General features: G+C 41.5%; 1 protein-coding gene across 1 annotated transcript; it reads left to right on the top strand.

Annotated features, from left to right (window-relative positions):
• The first annotated feature begins 1,338 nt into the window (after positions 1–1,338).
• Positions 1,339–16,158, top strand: gas2b (growth arrest-specific 2b). Its single transcript, XM_035164301.1, has 8 exons — positions 1,339–1,541; positions 5,765–6,008; positions 7,241–7,350; positions 7,811–7,952; positions 9,363–9,426; positions 9,663–10,233; positions 10,324–10,431; positions 15,303–16,158. Exons 2-8 carry the CDS (start codon positions 5,786–5,788, stop codon positions 15,507–15,509), a joined length of 1,425 nt encoding a protein of 474 aa, XP_035020192.1. The 5' UTR covers positions 1,339–1,541; positions 5,765–5,785; the 3' UTR covers positions 15,510–16,158.
• Positions 16,159–16,445: the final 287 nt, after the last annotated feature.

The following is a 16,445-nucleotide window of genomic DNA, read 5'->3' as shown; positions in this document are numbered from 1 at the left end:
AATAAATAGAATTATTTTAATATTATACTTTGTAGATATATTCCAAATCTTAATATGATAGAAAACTGTTTTGAAACAATGACAACTAAGTTTGACTCATATTTATTAAAGTTCAACAAGTCACAGACTTTATAGTTTCATATCAAATTAAAATCATATGAAAATAAATGTCTAACAATGATGATAAATTCCTTTCATGGTATTTGTGTTTCAATTAAGTATTTAAATTATAATTATTTAAAAAAAAAAATTTTTACATATGTGACTCTTGGTGACCAATAAAAGATTTCTCAAAATTCTGTATTTCTTTCTCTACAAATTTAGTTTTTTACCAACACACCGTATTTGCCACATCTGTTGGGTCCACCACTTGGATGTTGGTTAGTTCAGTCTCCTTTTGCCAATCTGGAGGAAGCTGCAAAGCCTCTAGGGGGCAGAAGCGAGCCAAGGCGTTTGACCCATATGTTTTCGTCTCATTTTCCTAAGAGCCAGTTTCACTTGTATCTGTTTCTGTCGCACAAAGCTTAAGCATCTTAAGCAGCTGGTTTATCCCAGTGGCCACTTGAAGAATTTCACTTTAAAAGAAAATAATTTTGGGGCTGCAGGATTTTTATTTAAACAATGTCTTTAAAATTGTTTGACTTTGTGGGGGGGGATTTGGTTCGGATTGATGTTGGGCCCCCCAGGTTCCCTTTTGCCTGGGGCCCCCAAAAATTGCTAAGACGCTCCTGCAAACATACCTCAACATTGTAGCCTCTTCAGTTCAGTGGAGACTGGAAAGATTATTCTATCATAAGGAAATGTTAATCACAGGCTGTATTACAAAGCTTTATCAGATACTAAATCATGTCTTCAAGACTTCAAGACTTTATTTGTCTTGTGCACAACAATTACACACAGCAGCTGCTGGCAATGAAGTTCTTGGGTCACAGGCTCCCTTCTAGCCATGCTCAGAAATATTTTAAAAACACAAAAGCAAAAAAAGAATATCAAGAATATAAAAAATTTAATAAAATAAATATACAAATTAAGTAAAAAAATTTAATATACACCTAAAATATAAATTACAAACTAAAATAAAATATATTATTGAGTAGAATGAGTGGATGAGAATGTCAGTAGAGTATTTGATATTTGATGTAACCTGCTTGTGTTTCTTAAAAGGGAAACAAGCGGCCACAGCATGAACTTCAACTTTATTAGACATGAAGTTAAGTTTCATTTCTTATCATTTGTCGGGTTAACTTTGACAGACGTGTAGAGCAACACGTGGCAGACGGTGTCGGTGTTGATCTTCCTGAGTGTGAATGTTTCAGTGAGGCTCGTGTTGCAGTGAGTTGACGCCTCTGACTCGCGCAGTCGGGTTCACGGTTTGAAAAGTGACGCCCTGTCTGTCCCGCTGCTGTTTGACCCGAGCACCATCAACATCTGGATCTGTGTGACGTCCACATGTGCGCGAGGAGACGAACACGAGCGGGAAGAAGCTGCGAGCAAAGTTTTATGAGAAGAGAGAAAGTTCTGCAGGAGGAGGCTGGAGTTCAGTGAGTGGATTTTACATTTATTGCAAAGTTTGTTGTTGATGTTGAGAGTGATGATGATGATGATGATGATGATGATGATGAAGGTAAAAACATATACTTCTAATTAGTGGTAGAAGAGGCACCATGTGTAAAAGTGTGTAAAAGCCCTGCATTCAAGTAAGTTAATATTTTTGTCAAAATGGTCTGAAAGTATAAAATCTAAAAGTACTGCCTATGCAAAGTGTGTATTAATTCATGTGTGAGCAGGAATATAATGCAATCAATGGTTCTTTAACAACTTTTAACAACTTTTCACAAGGTCACTAGTTACATATGAGATAAATAAAGTGCACGAAAAAGTAATATATTGTTATTATACATCTCTTTAATGTAGTGTAAGAAGTTTATAAAGTGCCAAAGCAACAGAAATACTCAAGTAAAGTACAAGTACATCCAAATTTTACTTGAGTACAAAACTCTACCTTGCTACTTTCCACCACCGTCCTTCATTTATACTATTCCACTGTTTCTGCAGAAGTTTTTCCAGTGTGTTACTGGTGTTTGAAAGTAGGTCAATTAAGTTTTTCATTATAATGTAAAATGGTATACTTTGTTTTGTTTATAATATGGATAACATGGCAGTTTAAAGTAACTGACTGAAAACTATTCAAACTGAGTATTTTACACAAGTATGTACAGTTCAAAGTGTTTTTTTCCACTATTCGACTTTACAGCCACACAATTCAAACCACTCTTAGTGTTCTTTCTCTTTTCTTTTTTTTCTTGAATGAGCAGATTTCTCTATGAATCAAACAACAACAAAGAACTAGGTAACTTTGTGTTTTAGGATGAGCGCTCTCTCAGTACATTGATGCTGAGCTGAATTCTCCTGCATGTTCCTGGAGTGTGAGCTGTCACAGCCTGAGTCAGGAGGAACTCAATGAACAGACTGTTCAGAGCCGCTCGGTGTTTATTGACTTTTACCTCACACTCAAACAATCACTGGAGAGTTTTTCTTTTTTTAAACTTGGGTTTTATTGTGTTTAACTGGATCTGACGTATCGGGGGTTCAGCGTGTGCGTAAACAACAGCAGGTAATAGACCTTTCCATCCTGTGTTGATGGGAGGTTTATTTAGTCTAGAGGCGGCTGAAGGAAAGTCATAGTGTGAGTGCACCACCGTGGCTGGAACCTGTACCTCAGATATGCAGTCGTATCCATTCAATGCCTGTTGTTCATTCTCAAAATGTACGTCACCTCCACAGCAGATCCTTGACTCAAAGCTAATGGATAGAAAACTACTACGGCCGGCAGCCACTTACACAGAGTGGAGGCTAAACAGACTTTGAAGACAAAAGCACAAAGCACAAGCCTGTAGGTTAAGAGTCTTTTACTGACATGTTTGTGGCTTCAACTTTGTTTGAAGGTCAGCTCTTTGCCTGTGGAGCCATTTTCCGTCATGAACTCCAGAAAATGTCTGGAAAATTGGGTCCGGACATATTCTGGAGTTTTCCTTTCATATATGAAGAACGCAGCAGGAGACTGTCCAGGTTGAATGTGATCACAGCAACAGGAACGTTTCTAGAACATCCAGACGAGGGTATGAGAGCATGCAGGAGGCGGGATGCGATGAATAAATCCTGCTGCGCACGTGTGTTTGTTTACAGCTCATTTTCAGACATTTTACACGTTCTAAAAAATGTCTGCAGGTACTTTGCATTCTAACACACATCCCCTCTGAAAAACGTATCAAAATACAACTAGTCGTGAAACTAGTTTTTTTACCTGACACAGACTTTTGTTCCATTCTCCAGAGACACCAGTGTTAGAGCCGTGCTGACGGCAACCAATCAATCACTGTCATCTTCTACACATATAGTACATGTTCAGGTATTCCAGGCGACGCTGCCGCTCAGTCCCTTCACTTTGCTCACGTCTTTCATGTGGGCTGCCGTGTAATTTTACCTGTTTCCACCACAAAGCTGCTGAGACTCAGGGTGTTCGCTTTTACTGCGAAAACATAATTAAAGGTTGTGAAAGACGACCAAAGCATATTTTACTTTGGAAACATTAAAGGCTGTGCAAAGTCAACAAGGTGTATGCATGCGTGTGTGTGTGTCTGTGCACCAGTGTTGTGTATTTACATACATGGAGCCTCAGCCCTGCAGGAATATAAAGACTGCTTGTGTCTGGGAGTTAGGCCACTAGGTGACCTCTGCATTCCCTTCCCAGCAGAGCCATCCTGTAGCAGAGGTGTGAATATTGCACCTGGATGTTTTGTTGGAGACAGGGGCTCTCATGCCCTGATGGTCAACCTGTAAACCAGCCTCAAACTTGGCAGGAAGCCTCTTCATTTAACTTGTCTCTGGCCCATGTCTGCATGTTTTTTACAAAAGAGCCTTTTCACTACATCCAGGAAGAAACGTCTGTCGGCAACATCCTCACATTTATCACCCTGAGCCCTGATTTCACTGACATACATATGTCTTCCTCTGTAGCCGCGTTGCAAGGACATTGACATCAACCCTTTGCTAAAGTAAGGCGACTTCATGACAAATTACAGTGATGATCTGTAACACATGAGCTGCAGGTACATTCATGTAAAAACACAAGTGGTACACCAGTGTACCATGAGCGCTGAGAGCAAAGTTAGCCAGCTGCTGTCAAGGTGTGCTTCTTCTATTCTATTTAAGATAAAGTCTGTGTTAGAGATAAGGTTTTTAGGTGGTTCAGTGGCTTGTCCACAAACAAGAAGATCAGGTGATTCGATCCCAGTCTCCCCCATTCCATGTGCCAAAGTGTCCTTGGGCAAGATACTGAATCCCAAATTGTCCCTGATGGCTGTGTCGATAGTGTGTGAGAGAGAAAAGTGCTGCACATACACTTTATGAATGTGTGTGTGTGAATGAGTGAATAGCAAAACTCTACTGGAAAGTGATTTGTGTGGTCATCAAACCACTTATTTGCGATGTTATTGGTATTTGGATAAATATCCCTTGTCTCTTGGTTTATAGTTTTTTGGCTCCATGACTGAAACTCGTAAATTTTGCATCCGAGAAGCTATAAAATTCACAGTTACTGTCACTCAAAATGGACATGGATTACTGTTTCTCATGAAACAACACTGTTGCAACCATTGCATTGTTTTGACACTGGGCTGTTCTGGGTCTGAAGCTTTAAATTCAGTTATCTTGCACAGACTGAGCCTGTGTCTTTACTGTACATTGCCCAGCAGACCCAGTGACCCAGTGCACGTGTTGTTGTTTTAATTCCAGCTGATTAGCAGCGAGGGCTATTGGCCGTCAGACCGTGCCTCTGCATGGGGCTGAGCTTTATGATTGAGGCGGCACTAGGAACAAATGAGCCATGAAGCCGCACCAGGAGACTCAGGGCTGCAGCTGTACGTCTTATTAAGTCAGTCAGTTTAGCCCCTTTGATTAATGTTGTGGTTATTGTGTGTTTTCACTGCAAAGATCGACCGTAATTATCCTCAGAAACCAGTACGTTTTCATTAATGGTTGCTTCAGATTTATTTCTAGTCTGTCTTAAAACAACAGTGACACGCTCATACCCTGTACCATACGCCAATGACCATACATTTCAACAGTTACTGTGTGTCCATACTGCCTGAGAGGAGATCTCCCCCTTATGCAATTTCAATGGAAAAAGTGTGGAACAAAATCCACGGTCCTCTTTTTGTGCAACAATTCAGCAGCAAGTAAAGCATCTGAAAAATCTATGCACAAATTACACAGTGACTTCTTGATTTGCTATTAACTAAGTATTGTATTAGCTGTGGGTGAACATGAATGGATGTTTGCATGAAACAAGGACTGTGGATCTCTTGCATTGGACAAAAGGAATCTCTTGCCAGACAGTTTGAACAAGGGCAAAGATTGATCAACTCTTAACTTTCGATATTTGGACATCTGAGTAATGTTTTATGATACAAAAAAGATTTAAATATAATGTCATTAGCATAGAAAACGTTTTTTTCACTTTATGTTTATTTTCTCTGTTCCCACTTGTATTAGCTGTCACTATTTGTTATTATCTTCAGAGATCCCCTCATGGTGTAAACATCATTAACATGTGAAATGTGTAATGTAGCTCAGTTCTGAACATGTGCAAGATAAACGCCTCCTTCAAATACTCTCACTCAGATACTAATGAAAAACGTCTGAATCAAAAGCTGACAAGAGTATGACTGATCAAAATAAATAACATATCTTTCCTTTTGTCCAGTAACGGCCAAAGAGCTGAAGAATGGACATTGACGAAGCAATGCTGGGCACCAGCCCTGAAAGTCCTCTGAGCCCGATGCACCAGACCGGACTGGGTATGAACTGTCTTCTCAGCCCAAAGTACAAACACTCTGGACCGGGTCTCACCAGCCCTCAGGAGTACAACCAGTGGCTTCCTTACCGCCACGACGCCAGTTTACTGCCCATGAAAGAAGACCTGGCCTTCTGGCTCAACACCATGATGGGTGAGACAGTCGACCACTGGTTTAAGTCTGTACAACTGCAAACTGGGATCATTGTTTCTACAAAAAATAATGACAGCTACATTACAAGGGAGAATGCTAATTAAAAATGTAAAGTGACATCTTGGATATCAATAGTGTCGTTTATAACAATCATCCATAGATACACTGCAAGACTTATTGAGTTTAGAACTTTTATTTTGAAAGACACTGGTGAAAAAAGCTGCGTTCACATTACACACAGAGACACATTAACATTCCTATTATCCCAGATCCCTGAAGCACCCTCTCCATTAGAGGAAACGTGAGTGGGATTCCAGGGAAAGGGATGTTTTCTTCCACTTTACTGCATTGTGAGGGAAAACATAAAAGGTGTGTGCACATGCCACAACCTGTCGGTGGGTGTCTGGAAAGGGACTCAGGCACCACCAGTTTCTGAATGATGCATGAAAACTACAAAAAGGCTGGGAAAAAAAGCTGGTGTCTGTCGAGTGTGGTTTGTTTGGAAAAACAACAATTCTTGGTTCTAGTTTGTGTTGGGAATTAAAGCCTCATTATCTGTTGCTGCTCAACGCTCCAAAGCTTTTCAGGGTTCTTGTGGCTACGTTTGGAGTTTTGTGAATCTATAAATACATAAATGTAGGTTGTATTACATTAATAAGCAGGAATGGGGCATCTGTTTACCTTCTCATTAACCAAGGTGTTTTATGACACTAGTTTTACTTCTGAACTGCAACAAGGGTGATAAATATGCTTATTGAGATTTTTATCTTTTAGACTAGGCAGTGGTATAATCAGCAGCTCTTTTATGTTTTTACCTTAATATTCCTTAATTTCATATTACAGGGTTTCAGCAGGGTTAATAAAGTCTAAAGTTCAATAATCTGAATTCTAGACCATAAAAAGTCTTAAATATGCTAAAATATCATTAAATTTCATTTATTACCGTCTTTTAAAAAAATCTTGCTGAAACCTGCAGAAAGCTGGTAGGTAATTCTGAATTAATCTTATCATTTGAAGGCCGTGCAACCTGAAAACGTTTTTGATGTTCAGACTCATTTTACTGCTAAGTACTACTCGGTATGTCTTGAGAAACAGATTTCTGTGTATATTCAACGTGCATGTGTGTGTGTGTGTGTGTGTGTGTGTGTGTGTGTGTGTGTGTGTGTGTGTGTGTGTGTGTGTGTGTGTGTGTGTGTGTGTGTGTGTGTGTGCGTGTGTGTGTGTTTCCTCAGGTGTGGAGCTCACAGCAGACAGTCTGATGGAGAGGCTAGATAACGGTGTTCTCCTCTGTCAGATGGCACAGCTGCTGCAGGAGAAGATGATCCACGGCAACAGTGGCAAGGTGCTGCAACAACGCAAAGATCCTGCACACAATCACACACACACACAAACCTGAATACAGAGGAGACGAGGACAAAAACACAAAAGCACACTTTGCTGATGAAGATGCTGATTTAGTAGATTAATCAGTTTTTAAAAGGACCTGTTCAGGCCCTGTATTCAAGAACGAGTGAGCTGCAGGATTGATGCTTGATAGAAACTTTGCCTGTAAATCCCACAAAACCTGCTGAGACTTAAAGTGTAAAACCAGGTCAGGTCTGAGGTTGGCAATGACAGTATCTCCTGTGGTGCTTTCAGAAGTTGTCCGTACCTGTAGATCTTGTTTTGACAAGATCCTACTTGAGATAAAGAAAGAGACGTCTCCACTTTTGTCTCCATCATTTGTTATTGAAACACTCCTGTAATAAACAACATTAATCCATTAACCCGTGTGTGTGTATGTGTGGTGAAAACTATTACAGCCCTTTGTTAGGAGAGTGATCCACTGGCGAGCGGATGCAACCTCGGGATCGTTTTTCGCCCGGGACAACACAGCCAACTTCCTTTACTGGTGTCGAAAGATTGGCGTTGATGAGGCTTACCTGTTTGAGTCCGAGGATTTGGGTGAGTTAAGACGGGAGATGGCTCTGAATAGACTCAAGGAGCACGGACCTTTTTCCCTCCTTTTTGACAGTGAAAGGCCTGAAAGAGAACCAAGTTATACAGCACTTGTTATGTTATTGATTAAAGTAAAAACTTTAGATTTGAAGGAAGGAACCTTACTGAGGTAAAATAATACCAACAAGTCAGAAGAGCTATTTGTAGACATTGTGTTTGTGTTTTTCTGTCTTCAACTGTTTGTTGTGTGTGAATAACAAGTTCTTATTAAATCTTTTTATTGTCTTTATTCCAGCTCTAACCCTCTGATTTTGTCAGAATAAAAATGATGGATTGTGTCTTATTTTGAAAGATAATACATTAGTCATTGTAAATAAGTAAATGAATAACACATAGATTTTATTTTCTGCGAGCAGAAGTTACTTTTGAGTTATATTATTTTTTGTTTGACTTCCTTGGTATTATTTGTAGTTTATTTTAGTCATAAACTCAAATAACTCACTGCATTTAAATTAAATAAGATACTTAAATTTTGCTTCAATCTTTTATAAAGTATAAAATAATATATTTAATGAACTCAAAACACTGCTCAGAAACGAATTAAAATAAAGCAGTTAAAAGCAACTAATTGAGTCATGAGGATCACACTAAATGTGATTATTTCTGTGCTTTATATCTCCTCAAATCACGTTTCACCTTTTGCCTGTATGAAGCTCTGTGTCCCTGAGGAGAAAACCTGCAGTCAACATGCTACCAACATGGTTCTGTGTCATTAAGCAGACTCTTCTCTCTGCTCTTCTTACCTGGGCATGTCTATGCATGGCTGCAGATGCGTGAGAATGATAATGTGCAGGTTAATCCCCGGCAACAATGAGTCCAGCCTGCAGGCACACTAACCTACTTCACCAGACTAATTGAATGACGGGGAGAGTAAACTTACTTTCCTTTGACAGGCGTCAGTCGACTGACGCACTGATGCAAATGCACACATGATATAGTTTTTATTCTCTTCTCTTTTCATGGTAGAAAAATACCATCGACAATTCTGTCAGAAATCTTGTTGACTGAGATTGTGCACCACATAATGTACATCATATTTTAAACATTTGTCTCCATGCTTTGTTTTTCCTTGACCCAAATTGAGTTAGGAAAAGCAAGCACCTTTTTTAAAATGTATAAATTCTGCACTGGAGGCTTTTTCCTGCCCTCATGCCCTCAGCTGCACAACCGGGGCCCACAGGAATTCCTCTTCAGCTTCAAAGATACAGATGCACAATAGAAAAACCTCCTGAAATGTGCTTTCAGTCCAGACTGCTGAAGTTTATCTCTGGAAACATCTTTCCTTTCAGATGAGTAAATTCTTATCCCTGCCCCTCCACCCTCTTTGTCTGTACCTCATGTATGTGCTGTGTGAAGTCCTCCACAAGCAGCCTCGCGAGGTGTGTCTGTGCCTGATGGAGCTGGGACGGATCGCAGCCAGGTAACTGGGAAACAGAGCAGTACAACAATTGAATCACACTGAGTAGAAAACTGCTGCATTTTATTTTGGTAATGTGAAATATTCACCGCACAACAATCATGACGCAAAAGACATGCTCAAAAGTTGTAATAATGATAACTGCAGAAGTATATGCTGGGATTCAAGCTCCATTGGTAGGAAATCACTGCTCTTTGATTTATAGGTGATTTATCCTGTGTTTCTGTAAAACCTCTCAGGTACGGAGTGGAGCCTCCAGGTCTGGTGAAGTTGGAGAGGGAGATAGAGAGGGAGGAGAGGGGCGGCTTATCCCCATCGTCCCCTCTGCCCCTCTTCTTTTTTCCTACTACATTATTGTATTCACCATCACAGTCATCCCTGCCCTCGGCCCCCTCTCCTCCTCCTCCTCCTCCTCCTCCTCCACCTGCGCCACTCACTCCAGCTACGACCTGTCTGTCTGAACCACTCGCCGCATCCCTCGCTTCTGATCTTCCATCAACAAACCCAGTGCCTACGTGTTCATCCCCCCCTCCGCCCTGCACCTCAGCCTCTCACCCTTGTACAACCACAGCCTCAACACAAACACCTTTGTTCTCTTCATCCCGCTCCACTAACGCACCTGCTTCGACGCCGCTGTCAGCGCCCTCGCCAGGACAAACCCTGGTACCCAACGCCAAAGCCACAGTAAACAACCACACTCCAACAGCGACGCCCCCCATCAGCTCCCCACCTGCAACCCCGACTCCTCGATCCTCTGGCAAATCCATGTGCAGGAGGAGCGCAGGCACCAACAACATATTGGATGATATTGTGTGTAATTTATTATTTGAGCTCACATGTGTTAAAGGTGTTTTCTGTATGTTTACCTGATTTTCCCTCTCTCTGGATTCTGTGTTCCAGGTGAGGAACATTATTGAGAATCCGCCCTGCAGCTGTCCGACCAGGTTCCTGGTGGAGAAGCAACCTAAAGGCTGCTACCGCATTGGAGAGAAAATTCTGTATATACGCGTAAGTATGATCACACAGATCCTGTCTCCTCGGGATAATGCTTACATCAGAACCACTCTTTCATCCTTGTTTCTGTAATCCTGATCAAACCATCTTATAGTAAGGTTTAAGAACTTGCAGGAATTGTTTAAGATTAGAGAAATGTGGTGTTATCGGTTAAAAAAAATAACTTGTGCTTCCAAATCCAGATTTCAAGCATGAAACAGATCCTGTTTACCATGAATCACAATCCATCCCTACCCTCAACCAATTGTTGCCAAAACCTTCAGTAACCACACGTGAATGTGAACCATAGCTCAAAGTCCTCCACTTTGTTCACCCAACATTCTCCCTGACATATGTGTAGTTCTAACTTTTTCCACATCAAAACCAATAGTTGTATAAATTTCCAGGAGACAAGGTTGGTTCACGTCCACCTAGAAGAGAATAGAATGGAAAAGATTTAAATATATAAAAATATATATATCAAAATAGATTTACAAATTAGACACATTCATTCATTTCATAGTGTGGAATTATTACTTCACACCTTGACTTGAACATTGTGAACCACATCAAATTGTGAACCACATCAAATTGCTCATCCAATGAAGACGAATCGTTGACTCTTCAACACATATTAAGATGTGAGGTGTTCAGGTGATTCATCATCAGTTGAGTCAGCAACAAGTGCATTGTGTCAGAGCGACTGAAGTGAGATCATTTGGGATGGATGCGCCTTTCAGCTTCAGCGAGTCGTGCTCCACCTGTACAAAGGCTCAAGGAATGGCCTTCTGGGAGGCTGGGTTGCTTGGCAACCGATGGTCAGGATAAGACCGGGCTGACAATAACGCTCGACACACGAACCTTCAGCAAAGAGTTCAAACCTGAAGGAAATACAAACACGTCTCTCTTTCAGGGGGATTTTGCGGAGATATGGCCGCGGTGTGCAGTTCAAATGGCGGCCCACTCGGGAGTTCAAGTCCGTCTATGTGAGGGGGGTTTGAAATATAAGAAGGTTTTACTTTACTGTCGGAAAACAACCATCCATCCATTCAAAGAAAATAATAACAGCTTCAGTGTGTTGTATATTTAAGTTATGCATTATCCAGAAATCCAGAGGAACGTATGCGGTAAATAAAAAATAAGAATATTGGGTATAACACATTCATTCAAGCTAAAATCAGATTTCACGGTGTATATCTCTTTCATTAAACACAGAGGTATTTGTCCCAGCATTGGCGACTAACTGGTCTCTACCTGAAACCCATTGAATGGTTTGTTAATCCCATTGACCCAACGCTCTCTAAACTGGTGATCAATGCTGTCGGTGTCAGTTTGCTGCAGCACAGTTACATCTACGTTTCGACTTGCTGACAGACAAGATATTCCTACTGCCCATTTAGCAAAGAACGCTCGACGTCGAGTCACAGAACATCTGTTTCTCCGCAGCAGACCTGTCAATAACACGCCGGCACGTGTCTGAGCACCACATCAAAGAAAACCGAGGCAATAAAGACGCTATAACTGAGACGTGTCATTAGTTTATGGTGAAGTCAGCAGAACGCCTTTACGTAAAGAAAACGAAACGTAGAGGAAAGAGAAAAATGACATTTTTATGTTTCTCCATTTCAACCGTTGACCTTTTGTTCCCGGCAGAGCCTTACAAATACATCATCTCAACAAAACCCTGTCCATGCGTCAGTTTTCTGGCATAATCACTAGTTTACTCTCTATTTGCATCGCTCGCTTCCCTTTCCTCCAAACCTCCGACGAGCAAACACACCTCAGCTGTGTGAATAGAGCGCCGCAGCCCATCAAGCCCGACTCCATCCATTACCTTGAAGCTCACAGCTGCCTGCATGTGTGTGTGCAGGGAAACATGCCATGAACTTCAATTACCATATACCACGATAACCCCGGTGCCGCTCCTGGGAGAGTGTGCTATTCAATGTGTACAGACCTTTTTAAAGAGCAGATACTATTGATTACTGGGACAAAGTCATTAGCGGGGGGTTTAATCAGACAGCTTGTTAATGAGCGGCTGAGCATGACCGCCCCCCCCTCCCATCACATGTAAACTTTCTCCCCCACCTCTCTATTCCCTATGGAGACTATTCAATCATGCCAGCCCCGGAGTGCTCCGCCATTCTTTGGTGTTAAAATAGAGGAAGGCTTTTTCTTTCTTCTCTGCACCCAATTAGGCTCTCCTTCAGCTTTGTATCAGGGACACTGGCTGACTCTGTCTGTGGAGTGAAGAGACATGCAAACACCTCGCAATATCATGCATCATTCTGTTCAGCATGCCGTCCACCTACAAACTTAACAAACTAAATGAAAAAAAATGTTTTAAAGAGTTATAATTTAGCAAAAATCTGCAAAACGAGGACGAGGTCATTGTATTTTCTCACCTTCATTCTGCACTTTTGGTATAAAACCTTTTCACCATCCTTCCCTCTCAAGTGTCCTTGAGCGCTGACTCCATAGAAGCTGAAGGGCCTTTGCTCTGTAGGCGACAATGACCTCTGACCTTACGGCTCAGGAGGAAGTGAAACATGTTTTTGCAATTAGCATTGCAAATATTATTGATGCAAAATGTAAATTATAAATCGCAGAAAACAAGCGAAGTCCTCTGTGAAATAATCGTGAATAATCTAAGAGGCTACATGTACATTAGCAACTCGGTACTTAGGTATGGCAGTTACTTGACTGCTAACATTAGCATGCTAGGACAAAGCTTATTTAGTATTTAGTCGTAAACTAAAATTTTCACTTCATCCTCATTTCGTCGTGGAACCATTGATATTTGTACCAAATTCTATGGCCACCATTACAGCTGTTGTTGAATTTGCTTCGCCTAAGACCAAAAATGTGAACCTCATGGTGGCATCAAAGGAAATGGGCACAGCCCTTTTCCGGATTTTGCCTTTCACATGTGAAGAGTGCGGAAGGAGATTCAACAACAGCAGGAAAATGTCCGTAACATTCAGGTGAGGGGTGGTGTCTGGGTCGAGCATGAGGCAGGACATGATCACGTGTTTTGTTCACAGCACATCGACACTGACGTTGGCCTTTATCACCAAAAGCTCTCAAATCTTATTGTCTTTCCAAGTTGGCATCTTCGTCTGAGTCTTCTATGTGTATGGCTCCTGATATTTGCCTTTTATTTATTGATTTAAATTTTCCATCTATTGCGTGTTGGAAACGTCATGGACACACCCACTCTCTTGCGGGAAATGTTCAAGACATTTTCCCGCTGTATCCTCAAGTCGGCTCACTCTGACATTTTACTCGGGCGCTGGCAGGAAGTGCTCTTGAAAATGTTCGGGAGCAATTCACTCGGACATTTGCGTTTTCACATACAGCTCCTATATTGAAGATCTCAGGAATCGGTTGCCTTTGAGTCGGGATTTGATGAGGAAAAGAATTAGAAAAATAGCTGAACGTCCAGAGACTGCAGGTTTGATCAACGTGAGGGGGGCGTATGTGGCTAAAGCCTGCCTCCTACTGGCAAGCATCTAAACGACTCCTCCTCCCTGAGTACACTCATGCATCTTTCAGCAGGGAAGGAGAGAGGGAATCAATGGTGCTGCCATCGAGGACACAGGGGAATCCAGACGGTGGTTTATGGGCCGCAGACGTAGCACACTTTGTACGGAGAGCCTGGTGGGGGACAGAAATAAAGGAGTCTGTCTGACGAAGAGGGAGAGCGACGACCAGATTACAACAAATGAGACGTGTAAAGCGTAATGACCAACAAGTGATAGAAAACAAAGTTACATAAAAAAAAAAAAATTTTTAAACTAGAAGACAGAAAGAATAAAGCTTCACATCTAATCGTAACTGATCAATGATTCCTGGTTGCATGGATATAATTTGGTTTCTTATTTCTGAACTGGAGATGACGGCCAGCCAGAGAGACGTCCCCCCCCCCACGTGTGACAGCAGAGGGGTTTATTCAGGGTGTCAGCCTCGACCCCTGTCAACCTCAACATTTTAATCTGCAGGACGACAGCTGAGACGCAGCACGTCTGGAGTTTCCTCCAAAGGTGCCCGTGCTCACAATGATTTTTTTTTTACCTCCCCTCATAAGGAAGGGCAGATCTACTTGTATTATCACATCCTTAATGGCTCTGTAATGAAGGGTTTATTGGCGATAAGGCAAGAGGGGGGTGGGCTGCTGACAGGACAACGGATGGCTTCGAGAGACCTCCTGGGAATGTTAATGTCTCCTGGGAGTTGAGGGGTCTGCGCTGAACTCATCTCTATTTCTCCTTTCATTTCCCCCCCCCCCTCCAGGCTTGATATTGTGGCAGCGGTTGCCATGGCAGCAGTTGGTTTTCAGCTGTAAGGACGGCTGTCTGAGGAGGATGTGTTGATTCAGATAAAACTGACGTCTCTGAGGCTACTATTAAAAGACAGGCATTCTGTGCTGTAGTTCTTTTTAATTTGAAATAGTGATTGTTGTGCAGTTTGCGTTGCAGACCTATGTGGGCGTGTGCCTTTGTGCGTCACTGCGTGTGGCGTGTGCGTGTTCATATGTGGATTAATCCTGCGTGTGTGCTCAGCTGGTGCCATGAGGTGTTGTTTCATTTGGTTTAATGAGATTTTGACAAAGCAATCTGAGAGATCACGTCATAGCCACCGGATGCAGGAGAAGCCTGTGAATAGTACTTTGATGTATGTATGTGTGTGTGTGTGTGTGTGTGTGTGTGTGTGTGTGTGTGTGTGTGTGTGTGTGTGTGTGTGTGTGTGTGTGTGATTACTGCCTTCCCATGTAATTCAGAATTCATTAACATCCTGACAATAACCCTGCCAGAAAATGTATGCATACTTCATTACCCAGCAATCCCTGTCTTGACTCACTGTACGCTCTCGTGTCTCCCTTGCAGATGCTGAATGAGCGTCATGTGATGGTGCGTGTAGGCGGCGGCTGGGAGACCTTTATTAGTTACCTGCAGAAACACGACCCCTGCAGAGGAGGACCGGCCGGCAGGTCTGAGGTCAGGGCCTGTCGGTACAAAGCCAAGTCGCCCAGTTTGAACATCTCACCTGACAGCTACATGGTGGTCGGCGCCCATTACCGCAACAAGAAGTAGACTCTGAATGTGTGGTGGTGGAAACTGGATCAGGCCAAACTGTACAAGGTCAATTATTTTAATACAAAGTTCAGATCTGTTTAGCTTTAAATTCAAAAAAGAAATTCCAACTTTTTCCTCCTTGAAGGTGGTGGATGTGACTTGCTCTGACCTGATTGTTATTTGTATGAATTATCCATATACTGATCCTCATAACAATTTGGGAGTGAAGCTAGTACAAACTCAATAAACAATGAACTATCTCACTCACCTTTCTAAAGGAAAATGCCAAACATCTGGTTCCAGTTTCTTCACTGTGAAAGATCGCTGCTTTTCTTTGTCATATATGATCACAAGCTGAACATCTTTGGGTTTTGGAATAAATGCTAAAACAATTTGAACACAACTGTGAGAAATTTTAACAGGAAATGTTCACTATCTTTTGACATTTTACAGAACAAGCAAGAAATACTCTAATGAGGAAATCCTGCAGCAACTCCTGTATCATCTCTTAAAAATCATTGTCAAAGGTTTTGTGCAGCACCCTATGCAAATCAGTGTAGTATAATATAGCATTTTGTACAGTGACTTTTGTTTTTGTAGTGTAGAAAGTACCTATTTCTCTGTGTATCATGGTGCTGGAGTTTGAATCTGAGCAGTTTGAGTAGTAGTCAGCAAAAAAACGAAGCATAGTGACTTTTAGGTGTTTAGGTATAGGTGTTTTTAATTTTTTTGTATTTTATAGTTAGTTTAAACTTTAAAATAAAAGATAAAATAAATTTGTTATTTCAATTATTTTTGCAGCCTACTGTCATATTTATTTTTATAACGTTAGTTTTCAGACTGTAAACATTGTGTGTATGTGTCCAATACTGGCTTGTGAGAAAGTGCGCCTGCACACAAACAAACACACAATACCCCTGTGTAGCAGTGAGTTCATCACCTCAGCCTGAAAAA

This window comes from Hippoglossus stenolepis, chromosome 1 (genome assembly GCF_022539355.2).
Source record: "Hippoglossus stenolepis isolate QCI-W04-F060 chromosome 1, HSTE1.2, whole genome shotgun sequence".
NCBI classification, from domain to species: Eukaryota; Metazoa; Chordata; class Actinopteri; order Pleuronectiformes; family Pleuronectidae; genus Hippoglossus; species Hippoglossus stenolepis.
The sequence above is the reverse complement of the archived record's forward strand: the minus strand, read 5'-3'. Positions and strand labels throughout refer to the sequence as shown.